The 20,999-nt window shown below is 44.2% G+C and overlaps 1 protein-coding gene across 2 annotated transcripts in view; it reads right to left on the reverse strand.

Annotated features, from left to right (window-relative positions):
* LOC122554345 (uncharacterized) overlaps positions 1 to 20,999 on the reverse strand; it is a 98,491-nt gene that overhangs the window by 56,305 nt on the left and 21,187 nt on the right. For both annotated transcript variants that reach the window (XM_087990273.1, XM_043699219.2), the window contains exon 2: positions 20,709 to 20,886. In XM_087990273.1, coding sequence (XP_087846399.1) covers positions 20,709 to 20,886 — 178 coding nt within the window. The remainder of the gene's footprint in view (positions 1 to 20,708; positions 20,887 to 20,999) is intronic.

Here is a 20,999-nt window from a genome sequence, read left to right on the forward strand (position 1 = left end):
CTTCAAAGACTAGGTCAGAAGAAGGGTTTGTAGGTGATATCTATTGAGCACGAATTCTTATAAGCTGGGGCAGAAGAACAGCCTCTTCACTCAGGTGTAAAGGATACATACTAGCTTTGTCGGAAAATTCAAGGGGTAATCTTTGATGCACTGGGCAGCTTGTCAGAGATACTGCAGTATTGTGAGCAATTTTGGGCCCATACCTCAGAAAGGATGTACTGGCTCTGGAGTGGGTCCAGAAGAGGTTCACTAGAATGATCCCAGGAATGAAAGGCTTAACATAGGAGGAACATTTGAGGACTCGGGCCTATACTTGATGAAGTTTAAAGGATGAAGGGGGATCGAATTGAAACTTACAGAATACTGAATGGCCTGGACAGACTGGACATCGGGAAGATGTTTCTACTGATAGGAGAGACTAGGACAGCCTGAGAATAAAGGAGAGACCTTTCAGAACAGAGATAAGGAGAAACTTCAGCCAGAGAGTGGTGAATCGATGGAATTCATTGACACAGAAAGCTGTGGAAGCCAAGTCATGGAGGATATTTAAGACAGAGATGGATAGGCTTTTGATTGTCAAGGGGATCAAGAGTTACAGGGTGAGAGCAGGAGAATGGGGTTGAGAAACTTATCAGTCATGACTGAATGGTGGAGCAGACTCAATGGGCCACATGGCCTCATATCTGCTGTATGTCTTATAATGCTGCAAAACAAAACATGTTCTGAGCAAATCCTTGAAACAACCTGGCAAACATTGTCACGTGGTTAGCTCCATAAGCACCATGCTTTCACAGAATCAAGAGGGGAGATAGATTAAATTATTTACAGTATGGAAACAGGCCCATCAGCCCAACAAGTCCACACCGACCCTCTGAAGAGTAACCCACCCAGACCCATTCCCCCTGACTAATGCACCTTACACTATGGGCAATTTAGCATGGCCAATTCACCTGACCTGCACATCTTTGGACTGTGGGAGGAAACCCAAGCAGACATGGGGAGAATGTGCAAACTCCATACAGACAGTCGCCCGAGGTGAGAGTTGAACCTGGGTCCCTGGCGCTGTAAGGCAGCAGTGCTAACCACTGAGCCACCATGCCACCCACCAAACCAAAAATAAATGAGAATTGGAGGGAGCTTGTCCACTGATGAGAAGTCATACCTAGCACGAAGCAAGATGCTTATGGTTATTAAATCTCAGCCAGCTCAGCTCCAGGACACATTGCAAACATTTTTCCAGAATAATGTCTTCATGCTAACTATCTTAGCTGCTTCATCAGAGACCTTCCTTCCAAAATTAGATGAGAAGTCATAAGGTTTGCCTTTCATTGCATAATGTTCAGTACAATTTGTAATTGTTCAGATACTGAAGCAGTCCATGCCCAAATACAGCAAGATCTGGACAATATCCAAGCTTGTGTTGACAAATGCCAAGTAACATTCGTGTCACAAGTGCCAGCCAATGATCATTTCCAACAACAGATCATCTAAACATCTCCACCTTTCATTCAATGTATCACCATCACGAAATCCCCCCAGAATCAAGATCCCATGGGCGACCATTAATCAGAAACTAAACTGGACCAACCATATAAATACCATGCATACAAGAGCAGGTCAGAGGCACAGAATCCTGCAGTGAGTAACAGAACTCCTTGGTTTGGGGGATGAGAAGGGAAGGATATCAATTGAAAGAGCCCACCGGATTGCAGTACGAAAGCCAGGTGCAGATCAGTGCCCTGTCCTGGTGAGGTTCCATCATTATAAAGACAAACAGAGGGTCATGGAAGCCTCCAGAGCCCAGGGGAGGGACCTGAGGGCTTTGATATGTGGCACCTTCAGGATCATGTTTTTTCAAAACTTCTCTGCGGCAGTGGTCTGGAAAAGGCAGTCCTACAATGGCGTCAAGAGGAGATTGAGAGCGTTTGGGATCCAGTATTCTCTAGGATATGCAGTGGTGCTCTGGATCAATCATAATGGATCCAAACATTTGCTCGACTCACCAGAGAAAGCAAAGAACTTTGTGGACACGTTGACTCAAGTGAAACGGCCGAACAGGTGTAGAGGACAGAGCTGTTCGGGTTTGTTCTTGAAAAGGGACTTGGTTGCGTCTCCTTTCTGGGAATACATTGTGTGAAATGATGTCCAGGATGGATAGAGTGTTTATCTTTAATCTCTAAGTTATGTTAAGGAAGGGGTGGCATTTATTTTTGGTTGACTTGTCTATACTACTAACCTTGCTCTTGGTGTTTTTTTGTCATCCACCAGGTGGTTGGTGTATGTGGTGTGACCCTAGCTGGTAGGAGTTGAAAGGGCAGTTGGAATGATTATAGGCAAAAACAACGACTGCAGACGCTGGAAACCAGAGTCTAGATTACAGTGATGCTGGAAAAGCACAGCAGTTCTGGCAGCATCCGAGGTGCAGTAAAATCGACGTTTCGGGCAAAAGCCCTTCATCAGGAATACAGCTATATTCCTGATGAAGGGCTTTTGCCCGAAACGTCAATTTTACTGCTCCTCGGAAGCTGCCTGAACTGCTGTCCTTTTCCAGCACCACTCTAATCTAGGAATGGTTAATAGGGTTGTAGGATGTATAGGTACCCCCTTTGAATGGGGAATAAATTCCTCCAATCAGTGCCTTTGATAATTTTTTTTTGTTTTTGCTATATATAGCTTTTGTAAGTTTTGTAGATTTGTTGCCTGTAGTTGTTTTAGTCTGTGTAGTTTTTGGGATTTGTGGATTCTTTTGCATTAAAGCTCGGTGATCTGTAGTTCAGGTTCTTCCTCCCTGGAGTCTAAATGGTGTTATAGAGGGTTATGGCGAAGGTTGTGCTTAAGTGGTGCACCTGGAATATTAAGGGGAGTCTTAGCGAGTTTTGAGAAGATTTGTAGCTCAGGTTGAGGTTCTGGATGTAGGTTTGCTCACTGAGCTGTAAGGTTCATTTCTAGATGGTTTTGTCACCCTACTCGGTAACATCTTCAGTAGGCCTCAGGCGAAGCACTGTACATGATTCCTGCTTTCTATTTATATGTTTGGGTTTCTTTGGGTTAGAAAAAACTATACCTGCAGAAGAAACTAGACAAACTTACACAAAGTAACAACACTGACAACACAGAAGAATGGATAAAAAAAAATCTGAACCACCCTTAACATACACTTAAAAAGCCGTCTTAGTAAAAGGATTAAATTACAACTGCCAGGATGCGGACAAGAAAGATTTCTTAGCAGTATTAGAAACAACACTAAAAGACAACCAATGCACAGAAGAAACCCAGCAAGCCATCAGACAGGTAGTCGCACCAACATTAAGCAGAAAAAAGGAAGGAAACACACTCAATACACAAGAAAGGAAAGCAGTGGAAAGATGAAAAGAAAATAAAAACATTGTTATCCTACCTGCAGACAAAGGACACTTGACAGTCATTCTAAATCAAAGAGACTACATTGAAAAAGCGAACGCACTACTTGCAGATACCAACACTTACCAACAAGTGGCGATAGACCCAACCCCACAACTAGAGAACCGAATCATGGCCTTACTCATTCAAAGAAACCCAAACATATAAATAGAAAGCAGGAATCATGTACAGTGCTTCGCCTGAGGCCCACTGCAGATTTACCCAGTAGGGTGACAAAACATCTGGAAATGAACCTTCCAGCTCAGCGAGCAACCCTACATCCATTAACCTGTCAAGAGGAAGGTACTTTCCAGCCTTAAAAAGGGAGAGGGTGGATGTTGCCTTATTACAAGAAACACACGTGGATGATGCAGAGCATTTGAAGCTGCAACAGAATGGGCATGACCGGGTTTATTTTTCATCTTTCAATACGAGGCGTAGAGGGGTGGCCATTTTAGTGAGAAAGAATCTCCCATTTAAATTATGAGAGTGTATTAAAGACAAAGAAAGGAGAAAATGAGGACTGCAGATGCTGGAGATCAGAGCTGAAAATGTGTTTCAACTCTGTATTAAAGACACACACAGGAGATTTGCAATCCTTAAAGCTTTGATACATGGGGAGGAATATGGGATTTTAAATGTTTACTTCCCCCAGCCCATCCACTTAAATTCTTGACAGATGCACTTTATTGAGGTGAAAATGTGTTGCTGGAAAAGTGCAGCAGGTCAGGCAGCATCCAAGGAGCAGGAGAATCGACGTTTCGGGTATGAGCCCTTCTTCAGACGCACTTTATTAACCTTACACCTTTACATATTGTCGTAGGAGGTGATTTCAGTTGTCTAGTCGACCCTACGGTAGACAGATTGTCCAAAGGCCCGCCAATATCTTCTTTGCAAACTAAACAATTAAGGATTTGTGCACTGAATTGGGGTTGGTAGATGTTTGGAGGCACCTTTACCCTACAGGCACGGACTTCACGTTCTTTTCGAACTCACATAAATGCCATTCCAGGATTGAACTTTTTCTGATACCCACATCACAACTGGGCTTGGTGGCGTCATGTACAATTGGCAATATCACTATTTCTGATCACACCTCAGTATATTTAATTGTTAAGATTAAGGATACTGTGGTATGCTCAAGTGCATTGGTGACTGGACCCCTTCATCCTCAAGGAGAGCAAGTTTATTGAATTCTTTTCGACTGAGTTCAGGCCCATCCTGAAGTCCATTCACTCTTTGGGAAACAGCTAATGCCCATGCTTGGGAATTCGTTGTTTCCTATTCAGTCAGTAAGAAGCGGCAGATGGGTGAGCAGCAACACTTGCTTGAGACATGTCTGAAAGTAACTGAAAAGGCATACTTTGGCAGGTCCTTGCTGGTTAAACTGCGCTTCAGTAAATGCTGAACTCCATGCTCACACCTACAGCCAAGAGGGAGCTTACATTTGCAAGTCAGAAGTTGTTTGAGCATGGGGGTAAGCCGGACAAGTACCTAGGGTACCTTGCTAGGAAAAGGAGTCTCCTGCCACAAGCCATTAGCTTAATCAGAGAACACTGGAAATCTAACCTAAAAAGAATAATGCAGCATTTAGGAAATTTTACTCTTAAAAACTATACAAATCTGAAAGCTGAGAGCGTGGGCAGGTTAGGATGGAGTCTTTTTTAAAAAGAATTTGGACCTTCCAGGAGTGACTTCTGAAGAAGAGTCTCCTCAAGGCCTGTTGTCAGTGCAGAGGTGCAGGAGTCAGTGAGGCAGCCCCAGAATGAAAAGGCGCCAGGTCCTGACGGGCTCCCCAGTGAATTCTATAAGGAATTTATAAATATGTTGTCAGGGCCGAAGCTTAGTATGTTTAATGACTCACATAGACGTGGCCTCCTCCCACCATCTCAAAGGGGTGAACATCTTTCTCTCTCATTCTTAAAAAAGGGAAGGTCCCAGAGGACTGTGCTTCATATTGGCCCATTTCACTCCTGAATATCGACTTCACAATCCAATCTAGCATTAGGGCTAGAAACTATACTGCCCTCAATTATTAAGGAGGACAGCCGGGCTTCATAAAAGGTCGTAGATCAATGGATAATGTCAGGAGATTACTTAGCATGATCCAAGTATGTCAACATCGATCGGTAAAGGGATTGGTGATCTCCTTAGATACGGAAAAGGCATTTGACAGGGTTGAGTGGCCATATCTTTTTCATACTTTAAAGCAGTTTGGCCTGGGCAAGACCTTCATCAGGCAGGTGGAGGTTTTGTGTAGTGATCCTCTTGCCACGGTCCTCACCAATTGTGTACGGTCAAGTCATTTTAATATTTGTAGAGACAGTCAACAGGGCTGTCCCTTGTCACCACCACTTTTCACATTGGTGATCAAACCGCTGGTGGAGGCAATATGTAGGGATCCCAATATAACCGCTCCAGAAGTGGGGATGAAGTCAAATAAGATTGCATTGTATGCAGATAACGCTCTTGTCTTCTGATCAAACCCAACAGTCTCACTACCACACCTGACACAATGCATCAATTTATTTGGTGACTTCGAGTTATAACATCAATTTTGCAAAATCAGAGGCGATGCCTACGGGTGGTCTCCCGAGAGTGCATGGTCCTGAGGGCGGATCTCGATTCCCCTTTAGATGGTCGCAGGAGGGCTCTCTCTACTTTGGTATATTTATTACTCCCGTTTTTGATCGGCAATTTAAAGCCAATTTTGCCCATTTATTCGACAGAATCAAGCAGGACCTTCGTAGATGGGAGTTGCTTCTGATCTCTCGGTTAGGTTGAATAGCCCTCATTAAAATGAACATTCTACCCTGCCTGTTGTATCCTATGCAAATACTTCCTCTACTTCTTACCAAGTAAATATTTAGAAGACTGAATGGCTGGTTCAAATCTTTTATCTGGTTTGCAATCAACCCCAATTAAATTGACTGAATTGCATTTAGCTTCCAGACTGGGAGGATGGGCCTCCCAGATATCAAAAATGATCAATTAAGCTTGTTGGTGTCTTACGTAATTGATTGGGCCCATGGTGGCCGCCATGCTGTGGTACCGGTTGGTCTCTTTGGTCCATCCTCCTGGTTTTGTCGCTGATATCCAGAGAACGCTGGTTCACTTCTTCTGGGACAAAAAGGACACACTGTCGCTGCGCAGGTCCTGAGTCTTCCTATTGAGGAGGACAGTCAGTCGCTGATGTGCGTTTGCACCCAGGTGGCGACTTACCGCCTTCAGACCTTGCAGCAATACCTTTACGTTGAGCCTCCTCTTAGGTGGTGCACCCTCGCGACATATTTTTTTCTGCCTGATGCGTAACCTCACTACGACACGCAGTTACTGTTTGTCGACCGTGATGGTTTGGAGGTCACCCTCAGGACACTGCTTGTCTTTTACCAGGAACTGATCACTGTTTGTAACATGGTCAAATCGTGCCGCGCCTACCCTCCGGCAGGAGTAGCAGCTGTTGTCAGGGACTCGTTGCTCAGGAATCTGCACCTCCGTACTCGCGGGTTCGAGTTGCTGTCGGAGGGGAGGGCCGTGGCAGCGAGCGTGACCAGGGTCGGGGACGTGCTGGGTGCCGGGGGCCTGGGCTGGACGCTGCCACAGGACATAGCGAGCAGGGGAGCGGTAGACGTCCAGTACATGGCCACCGCCATCAGATGCCTTAAAACGGTGGTGCTCGGACCCGACGTAGTGCACCAGCTGGAGGATGCTCAGGTGTACGGTGGAATCCCATCCGCGCTCACCCCTGCCCGGACGGAATTTCACATTGGCCCCAAGGTCCAGTACTTCCCGCGGGAACCTGTGCCCCACAACCTGGGCCGCCTCCGGAATTTTAATTTTGTCCCTTTTAAGGACATAAAAAGGTGGGTCCTGTATCGACTGCTGCTGCACACCGTCCACCTCTTCTCCCTCATCCACGGTCCGGACACGCCTTGGCGTGCCCATTTGCCACCGGGCAGTGGGGATCCTCAGTGGAAGGCTCTCTACGTGGGAGTCCTCCCCCTTTCTCTCAGGGATCTGGGGTGGAGGGTGCTGCATGCAGCGGTGCCCTGCAACCGCAGATTGCGGTGGTTCATGGACTCCCAGCCCAACTGCTTGTTCTGTGGTGCTGTGGAGTTCGTGGACTGTGTGTGTATTTGGTGTGGGAGTTTGCACTCCCTTTTTGATTTTCTCAAAAACCTCCTCCTCTACTTTTGGTTGCACTTCAGTCCCACACTCCTGATCTTTGGGCACCCGGTACGGAGGAGGGAGGGCAAGTCTGAAGACCTCCTCGTGGGTCTGCTTCTGGGCCTGGCCAAACTGGCCATCAACAGGTCCAGGCAGCGGGCTGTGGAGGGGGTCGTTAGGGCCGACTGCCTGCCCCTCTTCCGCCCAGGTGTCTCTGGAGAAGGAGCACGCGGTGTCCACCGACACCCTGGAGTTGTTCAGGGAGAGGTGGGCGTCGCAGGGAGTGGAGTGCATTATTTCCCCCTCCAACTCTATTTTAATTTAATCCCAGCCCTCCCCTTCACTGTTTGATCACACAGCATTGCCCTTTGATGTGAAGGGCACTGCTTGTCTCTGGCCACTCGGGTGTTTCCTTTCTTCCTGGTGGTGGAAACTGAATAAAGATTTGTGCACCTTGTGTCTTTCACTGTGTCTCACACCTGCACACACACCATGGGTGCTGGGGGAAAAAGATAAGCACTACCACAGTTAGGCGGTAGTGTGGGGGTTAAAAAGAAAAGAATATTAAAATTTTTTTTTAAAATTAAGAGGAGTGTCAGAGGTTCTGTCCACTCAGAGCTGGCTCCGAGAAAAAAAAATTGATGTCTTACGTAATTGATTGGGCCCGTGGTTGATTCCGCCATGCTGTGACACCGGTTGGTCTCTTTGGTCCATCCTCCTGGTTTTGTGGCTGACATCCAGAGAACGCTGGTTCACTTCTTCTGGGACAAAAAGACACACTGTCGCTGCGCAGGTCCTGAGTCTTCCTATTGAGGAGGACAGTCAGTCGCTGATGTGCGTTTGCACCCAGGTGGCGACTTACCGCCTTCAGACCTTGCAGCGATACCTTTACATTGAGCCTCCTCCGAGGTGGTGTGCCCTCGCGACATTTTTTTCTGCCTGGTGCGTAACCTCATTACAACATGCAGTTACCGTTCATCGACCGTGATGGTTTGGAGGTCACCCTCAGGACACTGCTCATCTTTTACCAGGAACTGATCACTGTCTGGAACATGGTTGAATCACGTCACGCCTACCCTCTGGCAGGAGTAGCGGCTGTCGTAAAGGAGCCGTTGCTCAAGAATCCGCACCACTGTACTCGCGGGTTCGATGACTGTTGGAAGGGTGGGCTGTGGTGGCGAGGGTGACCAGGGTCGGAGACGTGCTGGGTGGCAGCGGCCTGGGCTGGGCGCTGCCGCAGGATATCGGCGAGCAGGGCAGTGGGTAACTTCCGGTTTGTGGCCACTACCATTTGACGCCTCAAAATGGCGGTGTTTGGACCCAACACAGTGCACCGTTCGAGGATGCTCAGGAATCCAGTCTGTGCTTACCCCTGCCCGGACTGAATTTCACATTGGCCCCAAGGTCCCGTACTTCCCGTGGAAGCCTGTGGCTCACAACCTGAGCCACCTCCAGAGTTTTAGTTTTGCCCCTTTTCGGGACATAAAAAGGCGGGCCCTGTATCAACTGCTGCTGCACACTGTCCACCTCCTTTCCCTCATCCACCGCCTGGATATGCCTTGGCGTGCCCATTTGCCACCGGGTGGTGGAGATTCCCAGTGGAGGGCTCTCTATGCAGGGGTCCTCCCCCTTTCTCTCAGGGATCTGGGGTGGAGGGTGTTGCACGCGGCGGTCCCCTGCAACTGCAGATTGCGGTGGTTCACAGACTCTCAGCTCAACTGCTTGTTCTGTGGAGTCTGTGGACCATGTATATATTGGGTGTGGGTGCTTGAACTCCCTTTTTGATTTTCTAAAAAAAACCTTCTCCTCTGTTTTTGGTTGCACTTCAGTCCCACACTCCTGATCTTTGGGCACCCGGTACGGAAGGGGGAGGGCAGGTCTGAACACCTCCTCGTGGGTCTGCTCCTGGGCCTGGCCAAACTGGTCATAAACAGGTCTAGGCAGTGGGCCGTGGAGGGGGTCATTAGGGCTGACTGCCTGCCCCTCTTCTGCTATTATGTTAGAGCCCAGTTCTCTGGAGCAAGAGCACACGGTGTCCACCAATTCCCTTGAGCTGTTCAGGGAGAGGTGGGCACCACAGGGAGTGGAGTGTATTATTTCCCCGTCGAACTCTATTTTGATTTAATCCATACCCTCCCCTTCACTGTTTGACCATGCAGCATTGCTCTTGATGTGAAGGGCACTGCTTGTCACTGGCCACTTGGGTGTTTCTTTTATTCTTGGTGGTGGAAAGTGAATAAAGATTTGTACACTGTGTCCCACACCTGCACACACACAACATGGGTGCTGGGGAAAAATAAGCACTACCACAGCTAGGCAGTAGTGGGGAAAAAAGTAAACAGAAAAAAAACTGGGGATTAAAAAAAATTGATCGGGGGGGGGGGGTTTCTTCACTGACTTTGATTGGACATGGAAGCATCTCAGGCAAGATGCCCCCTTATTAGTCTGATGTTCTTAGGCAAAATGAGGGCAGTTAATGAATATTGCCATAGTCCAATAGTCATTAATATTGTCAAGGCGTGAAGGGCAATGCGTCAGGGTAATTTATTTGAAGGGGTCTTATTGATGTCTTTTGACCAGTTGGCTAAGAAATATGAATTGCCCAGTAGGGACCTCTTTCATTTCTTTCAAATTAGAAATTTCAGACAAAAACAGACCACACCTAATTCTTATAGCTCCGACAAGGAGAAGAGGGTGTTGAATGCTCAGGGTACAGTATCTGTCAGTAACGCTGATCATCTATTGTGAGAGTGTCCTTTGGATGAGACCGAACTGCTCTGTAAGATATGGGAGAGGGAGCTGAATGTTGAGATCTCTTCTGAAATATGGGAGGATATCTGGGAAAATTCAAGAAGGATCTTGATTTGCAACAGGACCCACGCCTTGCAATTGAAGATTCTCCACAGGGTTCATTTGGCCCCATTTTGCCTAGCTAAATTTAAAGTGGGAGCATCAATGTGTCCTAAATGTAAAATGAGTGTGGGCACGCTTACATAATTGTTTTTGGTCCTGCCACAGACTGCGGGCATGCTGGAGCGCTGTGGTAGGCGAAATAGAGAAGGCCATGGTGACGGAAGTGGAGATGGACCTGGTAGCTCTTCTTCTGGGCTTTGTTAATTCACTTTCATTAGGTGCATACAAAAAGAAGGCTTTTCAGTATCCTCACTTCTTGTGCAAGAAAGAACATTCTGTTAGGGTGGGTGTCGAAAAATCCCCCAAGGCTGGGGGGCTAGTGTAAGCTACTCATGGAGCACATCCCCTTGGACTTTCTTCAGAGTTTGGTGCACCACAAAACTGAGAATTTCTATAAGATGGGGCGGCCCTTTTTGGACCACCTGGGTACAGATCTGTCTGCCATACCAGTAAGGGCCTTAATCTCACCATGGCAATTCTATGTCATGAGTCTGGTATCCAGAGAGGAGGAACTATGAACATATGAATATGTATAAACATATGCGCTCAATGATCGAAGGCTATTGCTTTGTTTCACTGAGCTGTGTTATAGTTATGTTTATGGTTATTATTTTTAATATTTTCCTTTTCTTGCTTAGTTTCGAGTTATTATTTATTTATCTATGTAATTAGTGGGTTTGTTTTTTTCACATTTGTTTGAATTATTTGGTTTTGTTATAATGTTTAAAAGAAAAAAAGATTTTTTTAATAAAAATATATTTTAAATAAACATGGCCACAGCTACCAAGCCTTCACTATGGAGGGTAAAGCTACAATTAGGTTGGTTATATAAAGTTGTTTCCGCAGGATAGAAATAGGGGAGAGGGATGGCTGATGCACTTTCAATGCACTGGATGAAATTTATACTGCTACAAATGCACTACAGACAAAATTCCCCAAGACTTTATTCATCGTGGAAGGCGACTTCAATCAGCCCAAGCTAAAGAAGATGCTACCGAAACATCACCAATATGACTCCTGCTCCACCAAGGGGCCAAACATCCTTGACCATTAATACACAACCATCAAAAGATGCTTACTGCTCCATACCCCATCAGCACTTTGGAAAAATCACATCACAATGTTGTGTTCCTCCCCCCAGTTAACATGTAGAAATTGAATCATAGAATCCCTACAGTGTGGAAACAGGCCCTCCAGTCCAACAAGTCCACACCGAGCCTCCAAAGAGTAACCCATCTTCTAAACCAATTCCCTACTACTCTACATTTCTCCCTGACTAATGCACCTAACCTACACATCCCTGAACACTATAGACCCATTCCCCTACCCTATATTTACCCCTGACTAATGCATCTAACAATATGGGTAATTTAGCATGGCCAATTCACCCAACCCGCCCACCTTTTGATTGTGGGAGGAAACCGGAGCACCCAGAGGAAACCCACACAGACACAGGGAGAATGTGCAAAGTCCACACAGACAGTCGCTGGAATCGAACCCAGGTCCCTGGCGCTGTGGCAGCAGTGCTAACCACTGAGCCACCGAGCCACCCCAGGTGGACCCAGCACAGAAAGTAGTACAATGCTGGTCTGAGGCAGCTGAAGAGTTTCTCTGGGACTGCTTGGAATTAGTGGACTGCACCATATTCAATATTTCAGCAGACAACATAGGGAGTACGTCACCCCCATCACAGACTTCATTAGCAAATGCATGAAGGCCTGAGTGACAAAGAAGTCAATCCAAATGTTTCCCAACCAGAAACCCTGAATGGACTGGGAAATCCATTGCCCACTAAAGACTGGTGTGTGGCATTCAAGTCGGATGACCCACACCTGTACAGGAAATCCAGATATGACCTCCGCAAAGGCATTAAAAAGGTGCCAAGAGGCAGTACCAGACCAAGTTAGAGGCCCAAACTAATCACATGGACACCTACAGCCTGTGGTAAGGCCTACATTACATAACAGGATACAAAATGAAGGACGGAAAAATAGCAGGAAAAAAATACATCCCTCCCTGATGTACTCACTGCTTTTTAAGCTTGGTTCGAGCAGAATACCAGTGGAATAACGTCACTTGTTCCGACTGTCCCAGATGCTTAACATATGAGAAATGTTTGAGGACTCTGGGACTATACTCTATGAAGTTTAGAAAGTTGAGGGCGGGATCTAATTGAAACATATAGAATACTGAACAACCTGGACAAAGCAGACATTGGGAAGATGTTTTTATTGGTGGGAGAGCCTAGGATCTGAGAGTATAGCCTTAGAATAAAAGGAAGACGGTTTAGAACTGAGAGAAGGAATAACTTGGCCAGAGAGTGGTGAATCTATGGAATTCATTGCCACAGAAGGCTGTGGAGGCCAGGTCATACATTTAAAACACAGATAGATTCTGGATTGTCAAGGGGTTCAAGGGTCAAGTAGAGAAAGTAGGAGAATGGGGTTGAGAAACCTATCAGCCATGACTGAATGACGGAGCAGACTCGATGGGTTGAATGGCCTAATTTCTGCTCCCATGTCTGATGGCCACCGCTGCAGACATGAGATTGGCCTTCTTGAGAGTGAATCTGAGGAAAGTGACCGGTCCAGATCCTAGCTGTACACTCAGATCCTGCGTGGACCAGCTGGTGGGGGTATTTGCTACATCTTTAACCTCTTCTTGCTAAAATCTGAAGTCCCCACCTGCTTCAAGAAGACCACTGTCATCCCAATACCAAAGAAAACACATGCAATGTGCCTCAATGAGGTTCTGACCTCCATAATTAGGAAGTGTTTCCAGAGATTAGACATGATTCACATCAACTCTAGCCACCCAGCCTACCTCAATCTCTTGCAATTTGCATACCAGCCCAACAGGTCCACAGCAGGCACTATTTCCCTAGTTGTACTTACTATCCAGATGCTCCAGGGATGAATGGATACCTACATCAGGCTTCTACTTCTTGACTACAGCTCCACCTTCAACATTGTAATCCCAATAAAACAAATCTCCAAACTCCAAGACCTCGGTCTCAGATCCGCCTTCTGCAACTTGATCCTCAGCTCCCTGACTCACCAACTGCAATCAGTGAAGACAGACAACAGCACCTCCTCCAGGATTATCCTCAATACTGGCGCCCTGCAAGGATACGTACTCAACCCTTTACTGTACACCTTGTATATTCACAACTGTAGCCAAATTGCATCCATACGCCATCTACAGATTCACTGACTTCACCACCGTTGTAGGAAGGATATCAAATAATGATGAGTCAGAAACAGGAAGGCAATAGGTGCTTGGTGTTGTGGTGCAAACGTCTCCCTCAATGTCAGCAAAATTGAAGAACTGATCATTGACTTAAGGAACGAAAGAGGAGGACATGCCCCTATCTATATCAATGAAGCTGAGGTGGAAAGGGTTGAAAGCATTAAATTCCTAGCAGTGATGTTAACCAACAATCTGTCCTGGTCGTCTCACGTAGATATGATGGTCAAGAAGGCACAATAATGCCTCTTCTTCCTCAGGAGGCTTAGGAAATTCAGCATGTCACTAAGCACGCTTACTAACTTTTACAGATGCACCATTGAAAGCATTCTATCTGGTGCATAACCACTTGGAATGGCAACTGCTCTGTCCAGGAAGAAACTACAAAAAAGTTAGGAACACAGCCCAGACCATCACACAAGCCAACCTCCCATCCGTGGACTCGATCTACACTTCTCTTTGCCACAGAAAGGCAGCCAACTGCATCAAAGACTCCTCCCACCCCGGTTATACAGTCTTCCAACCTCTTCCATCAGGCAGAAGATACAAAAGCTTCAACACGTACGAACAGGCTCAAGAACAGCTTCTTTCACATTGTTAACAGACTGCTGAATGCTCCTCTCCTTGTATGCAGAGACATGATCAACCTGTATTGCATGCAAAACAAAACTTTTCACTGTACTTGGGTACATATGACAAAGACGAATGTCAGATGACATTCAAATATAGGTACCCACTTTTGTTCCATATTCCTCACCATTTTTGTTTCAAGCATCTATTAATCTCAGATTTAAACATAAAAATTGACCCAGTAGCACTATCATTCTATCTCAGCACAAGTTTTTCCTCATTTAAAATTTGTTAGCTCTGGCTCCAGTTTTAAGTAATGTCACCAGCTAGGCCCTCACAAAAAATGTCTCTATATAGGTAAAGGCATTTGCAGCACAAAAGGCAACTCAGTCAATCATGCCTCTGTCAAGCATCTATTAGAGCGCAACTCATCATAAAGTTCTGCTTTCTTGCCATGGCACTGCACACAGCTAGTGTCTTAGGAAAATGCATAGGTATCTTCAACTATGGCTGTAAATGGTGTCTGATCTCACAGACATCATGCATGGATGGGTTTCCATGTGTGAATTACTCATGCCCTCAGAATGCTTTAAGATGAATGATCATGGCAATTTCCAAGACTGTAAACATTTATTTGAGAGACTTAATGCTGTTGCTTGCAAAGTTGATGGTCATTGAAATCCTTTGTTGATGAAGGTGATGGCATTGATGCAAAGTGTATATGACCATTTTGAAATCAACAAATGATTGTATTTTGTTAATCCTGACATTCTGTAAAATTATAATGGCCTGGCATCTTACTATCAGTTGTCCATGAAGATGTTAATTACAAATTTGGCCTGGCAAACGATGCACCTGTTGCTTGTTTGCTCAGCAGACTGGCAGTTCTTTTCTCGAATCCCATGATAATTTTTTCTCCATTGTAAATGATAGAAATAAATTGGAAATAGGTGTTGCATTTGAATTGTTGGGGACTAGCCACAAAGTGAATCAAACTATTTTTACATCAATGGATTGGACTAATGAGTGGTGCAAATAATATACGAAGTAATTTTAACTTGCATCCAATGCAACCTCAGCAGATTACAGGGCTTGCTGGGAAGTGCAACACTACAATGGGACAAAAGTATGTTAACAAACATGTACTACTTGGCTTATTGCGTAGTTTCCAGGATAACTACACTTCGATACTTTTCTTCTTTCCAAGGTTGACTAGAACAGCAATAAGTCATACACAGTCGGACAAGGTAGCTAACCATGGTACAAATGCCATCAACTCTCAGACTCATGCCTTCAAATCTCCTTCAAGTGATATAAAGGATTGCATACTCATGATGTCTAAAGCACCAGGAGGGGGACAGCACCGGAATTCAATGTCAAATCTGTTATATAGACCAATGGCATGGGAATTCGAATGACCTCACCAAGCACATACCAAACTAGCCCTTTGCTTTCTTGTCCAGCCTAAACACTAGCATAATTTAAAAAAAGAAGTTTTTGATAAAGTGGCTTAAAAATGATTGCAACAGTACACCTCATTGTTAATGTAAGGAACATTACTGGAGGATTGGCTGACAGGCAAAAGACAGAGCGGGGATCCATTTTTTTTTCAGGATGGCAGCCAGTAACTCGTGATGTTCCACAGGGGTCTGTGTTGGGATCTGATGAAGGAGCAGTGCTTCGAAAGCTAGTGCTTCCAAATAAGCGTGTTGGACTATAACCTGTTGTATTATGATTTTTAACTGGGACCACAACTGTTCCTGTTATACATAAACAATCTAGACAAAGGAACGGAGGACATTGTTGCTAAGATTGCAGATGACACAATGATAGGTGGAGGGAAGGGTCATGTTGAGGATGCAGAGAGGCTGTAGAGGGACTTGCATAGACTAAAATAGTAAGCAAGGAAGTGGGAGATTGAATACAACGTGGCAAAGTGAGAGGTTATGCATCTTGTTAAGAAGAATAGAGGCACAGACTATTTTCCAAATGGGAAAAGCTTCAGAAATCTAAAGCATAAAAGGACTTGGGAGTCTTAGTTCAGGATTCTCTTAAGGTTCACATGCAGGTTCAGCTGGCAGTTAGGAAGGTAAACGCAGTGTTAGCATTCACTTCAGGACAGCTAGAATGAAAGAACAGAGTTGTATTAAGGATCTGGAGATTAAAGTCGAGAGTGTGGTGCTGGAAAAGCACAGCAGGTCAGGCAGCATCCTATAAGGGTCTGGTCAGACTGTAATTGGAATATTGTGAGCAGTTTTGGAAGGATGTGCTGGCATGAAAAAGGAGTCCAGAGGCGGTTTAGAAGAATGATCCCAGGAATAAAGGGTTTGTCACATGAATGGCATTCTGGGTTTGTACTCGATGGAGTTTAGAAGCATGATGGGGAGTCCAGTTGAAACCTACAGAATACGGAGAGACCTGGATAGAGTGAACATGGAGAAGACTTGTAAGAGAGACTAGGACCCAACAGCACAAGCTAAAAGTGAAAGGATGATCCTTTAGAACCAAGATGGAGGAGGAATGCCTTCAGAGTATGGTGAATCTGTGGAACTCCTTGCTACAGAGAACTGTGGAGGCCAAGCCATTGAGTGAATCTAAGACAGATAGATCGGTTCTTATTGGTAAGGGGATCAAGGGTGACAGGGAGAAGGCAGAAGAATGGGTTAAGAAACATATTAGCCGTGATCGAATGGCAGAACAAACTTGATGGACTGAATGGCCTAATTCTGCTTTTTTGTCTTATGGTCTTATCTGAATGCAGATAATTGCAGTACTCTTTTCCATAAAGTACGAGTTCCAAAGGAATAAAGTCCTCCTTGGTAGCAATATAAAATATTATCACACATCATAAAATTTCAAAAAGGAAATTACAGGTTATAACTATGCTTAAAATATAGCTTGAAACACAATGAACAGCTTTTCCTGATCTATCTAGGCAGAAAATCAAACCTTTAATAATCCAAAAGTCATCTTGATCACCAATCATACGGTGGCATGTATCTCGTTGTAGTATTCTTCAGCTACAGTTGAAGATCATTCTGAATGGAATAATTATGTATTGGTACCTAGAAGCAGTTAATTGATATGATTTTCATCCTGGAAGCTCAGGAAGTGTGATTACATTGTGAAAGCTTTGAGCACCTAATTCTGATAGATTCATATTGCAAAGAAACAGGTCATTCATGCATCATTTAAATGTCAGTTTTTGAAAGAGTTATCCAATCCATTACACACTAGCTCCTCTCCCATAGTCCTGTAAATAAATCCCTTTGAAAAAGTGATCCAATTTATTTTTGAAGATTACAACTAAATCTGCTTCTAATCCTCTCAAACAGTGAATGTTGCACAAAAACAATTTTTAGTACACAGTGCTTCTTCTTATCCTCCTTCTGATTTTTTGACAATTATCTGAATTCTGTGTCCTCAGGTTATTGATTCACCTATCAACAGAAACAATTTCTCCTTATTTACTCTCTCAAAACCTTTGCATTTTCAGCAACTCAATTAAATCCTTCCTCAACTTCTCTAAGAAGCTGGAGTGCATAATAAAAGATTAAATAGCAGAGCACTTGGAAATCAGTGTCAGGATTGGATATAGTCAGCAAGAATTTTCAAAAGGGATATCATATTTGACAAATCTACTGGAAGTTTTAAGAGGATGTAACTAGTTCAATTGATAAAGGAAAGCCAGGTACTAAATGTATAATAAAGTGGTTTACTTGGACTTTCAGATTTTTGATAACATCCCACGCAAGAGATTTAACTGGGGCTGGATGTCAGGGACCATTTGCATAAGGCAGGATGCTGATAACCCTGTCTGCTATTTCCAGGGCAAACGGTCAGCGACTATGTAAGGCAATTTTGGGATATCTGCTGTGGCAGTGGCGAACAGCATATGACAAGTTGGGGTGGAAACCAGATGTGAGAGATACCAAAGGGGCATGGTAGGTAATTAACAGAGTGAATTTGGTTAGATATAGAACATAGAACATAGAACAATACAGTACAGAACAGGCCCTTCGGCCCACGATGTTGTGCCAAACATTTGTCCTAGCTTAAGCACCTATCCATGTACCTATCCAATTGCCGCTTAAAGGTCACCAAAGATTCTGACTCTACCACTCCCACAGGCAGCGCATTCCATGCCCCCACCACTCTCTGGGTAAAGAACCCACCCCTGACATCTCCCCTATACCTTCCACCCTTCACCTTAAATTTATGTCCCCTTGTAACACTCTGTTGCACCCGGGGAAAAAGTTTCTGACTGTCTACTCTGTCTAATCCTCTGATCATCTTATAAACCTTTATCAAGTCACCCCTCATCCTTCACCGTTCCAACGAGAAAAGGCCTAGTACGCTCAACCTATCCTCGTACGACTTATTCTCCATTCCAGGCAACATCTTGATAAATCTTCTCTGCACCCTCTCCAAAGCTTCCACATCTTTCCTAAAGTGAGGTGACCAGAACTGCACACAGTACTCCAAATGTGGCCTAACCAAAGTCCTGTACAGTTGCAACATCACTTCACGACTAAATAAATAATAAATAATATGGTAAGAATCTACTGAACCCTGTGGGGTTAAACCCTCCAATATAAAACAACAACTTAGAATTAGCCCAAAAAAATGTGCAACCCTAAATTTCCATTAACTTTTTCCTTCCACAGATCAAAAGAAACATGCTCTTCATTAATGAATGCAAGTATTTGACAGTTCCAAAAGATAAAGAAAAACTTCATAAAATTCATGCATATCATGATAAATATTGTGGAAATGAACTATCAATATTAAACTTTCATAACTGACTTTAATTGATTAACAAAGCAGGTTGTCAAAAGGATATTACTGACCTAAAATGATCATCTACCAAGCATGGAAAACCTATATGGAATATATGAAACTGATTTCCTTGGAATTATCATTTTAATCATGAAACATTGAAACTCTGAGGTGTAAAGAAATTTGTATCGCTTGCTTTAATCACGTATGCATGATCATTGAACAAACAGAGATGAAAGCTTGCCTACAACAAACAATGCAGCTTGGAATGAAACAAAGATCAGATTTAGATTACATTACAGTGTGGAAACAGGCCCTTCGGCCCAACAAGTCCACACCGACCTGCCGAAGCGCAACCCACCCATACCCCTACATTTACCCCTTACCTAACACTACGGGCAATTTAGCATGGCCAATTCACCTGACTTGCATATCTTTGGACTGTGGGAGGAAACCAGAGCACCCGGAGGAAACCCACGCAGACACGGGGAGAACATGCAAACTCCACACAGTCAGTTGCCTGAGGCAGGAATTGAACCCGGGTCTCTGGTGCTGTGAGGCAGCAGTGCTAACCACTGTGCCACCATGCCGCCCACTAGACACAGACACCAGAATTTGAGAAGCAGCGGTTATCCACACTGCAGCCTTTGAACAAAGTGGACAGAAGGAAGCAACACAACATTCTCACTTGCACAAACCAGCATCACAAAAAATGAATTGGAAAAATTCTTGGACACCGAATTCAAGAACTGCAAACTTTGCAAATGTAAAAGAATAGGACCAATAGTTAAGCCGATTCTTGCTACCTAAAGGATCTTTAGATCTGCAATTGTTTTTGCTGACTGTACTACACACCATTCCCCTATTTCTTTCTCAGCTTATTACTGATACAATGTGCATATTTGTTGAAGTGCCTTATTTCCGATGGGTAGTAAGAAAGAAAGCTACTGTTTCTTTCACTTCAGAAAACTTTGGAATTGGCTCATTCATTTTTGCTGGTGAATCAAGTTTAATTGAAGTGTGCTAGCAATGTGCTAAAAGAGAAGAAAAAAAAAGACTATTGTAACTGAACAAAAAAAGGTTTAAAAAAATAAACTGGAGATGTGATCTCATCCTGCCTGGTCATAACAGTCTTATATTTTGGTTTTCCAACGAGAATGTTTTCAATCACCCTGACGGTGTTGGACAATTTAATGCAAATTAATACCCAATTCAGGCTTCTGTACTATTAAGAATATAAAAAAGATGGAAAAACGGAACAGGTCAGGCAGCCTTTGTGGAGAGAAACAGTTAACCTTTCAGGATGGGATGAATGCCAGGGGAGATTAAAGAACAACTGGTGACGCAACAGTCAAATAGCAGGGTAGTAGATATAGTGAAGAGACAGAGGCCTGCTGAGTTCTTGCTCTTATTTCACATTTCCAGCATCTGCAGTACTCTGCTTTTGTTTCTTCAGTATCAGTTTCAGGTTTACAAATTCATTTTGTTTCTTTCAAGTTGACAATTAAACATGATTTCCATTCTATGATATCAACATAACTTCAAAGATGAAAATGCATGGCTCTCATTCAATGTGGCACTTGGTATTATTATTTTACTTTGGAAAATCTCTTCTTCCCCTCCTGTGAACTTACTTGCATTGTTCAATATCTTCTACGTGCGCCTTTTCCTTATGTTCATGCTGCACAGCCTTCCAGTCAATTTTGTAGTTACTCTTCACTTTGCTAGCAAACGTAACTGCAAGCACTACTCCAGTGGGTGTGTCAAAAGACACGACTTTGAACATGGCTGCACCTCCATTTTCAAACAAATCTGGAAAACAACAGCATAATGAAACAAAAATGCATTTTTACCATTCCAATAGTAAACATAAGGATTTTTATATTTCAGGTCCGTTTAGACAAATTACAGATTTTAAACAAATC

This window comes from Chiloscyllium plagiosum, unplaced genomic scaffold (genome assembly GCF_037043375.1).
Source record: "Chiloscyllium plagiosum isolate Xiang-an unplaced genomic scaffold, Cpla_swu_hap1 HiC_scaffold_9, whole genome shotgun sequence".
Lineage (NCBI taxonomy): Eukaryota > Metazoa > Chordata > Chondrichthyes > Orectolobiformes > Hemiscylliidae > Chiloscyllium > Chiloscyllium plagiosum.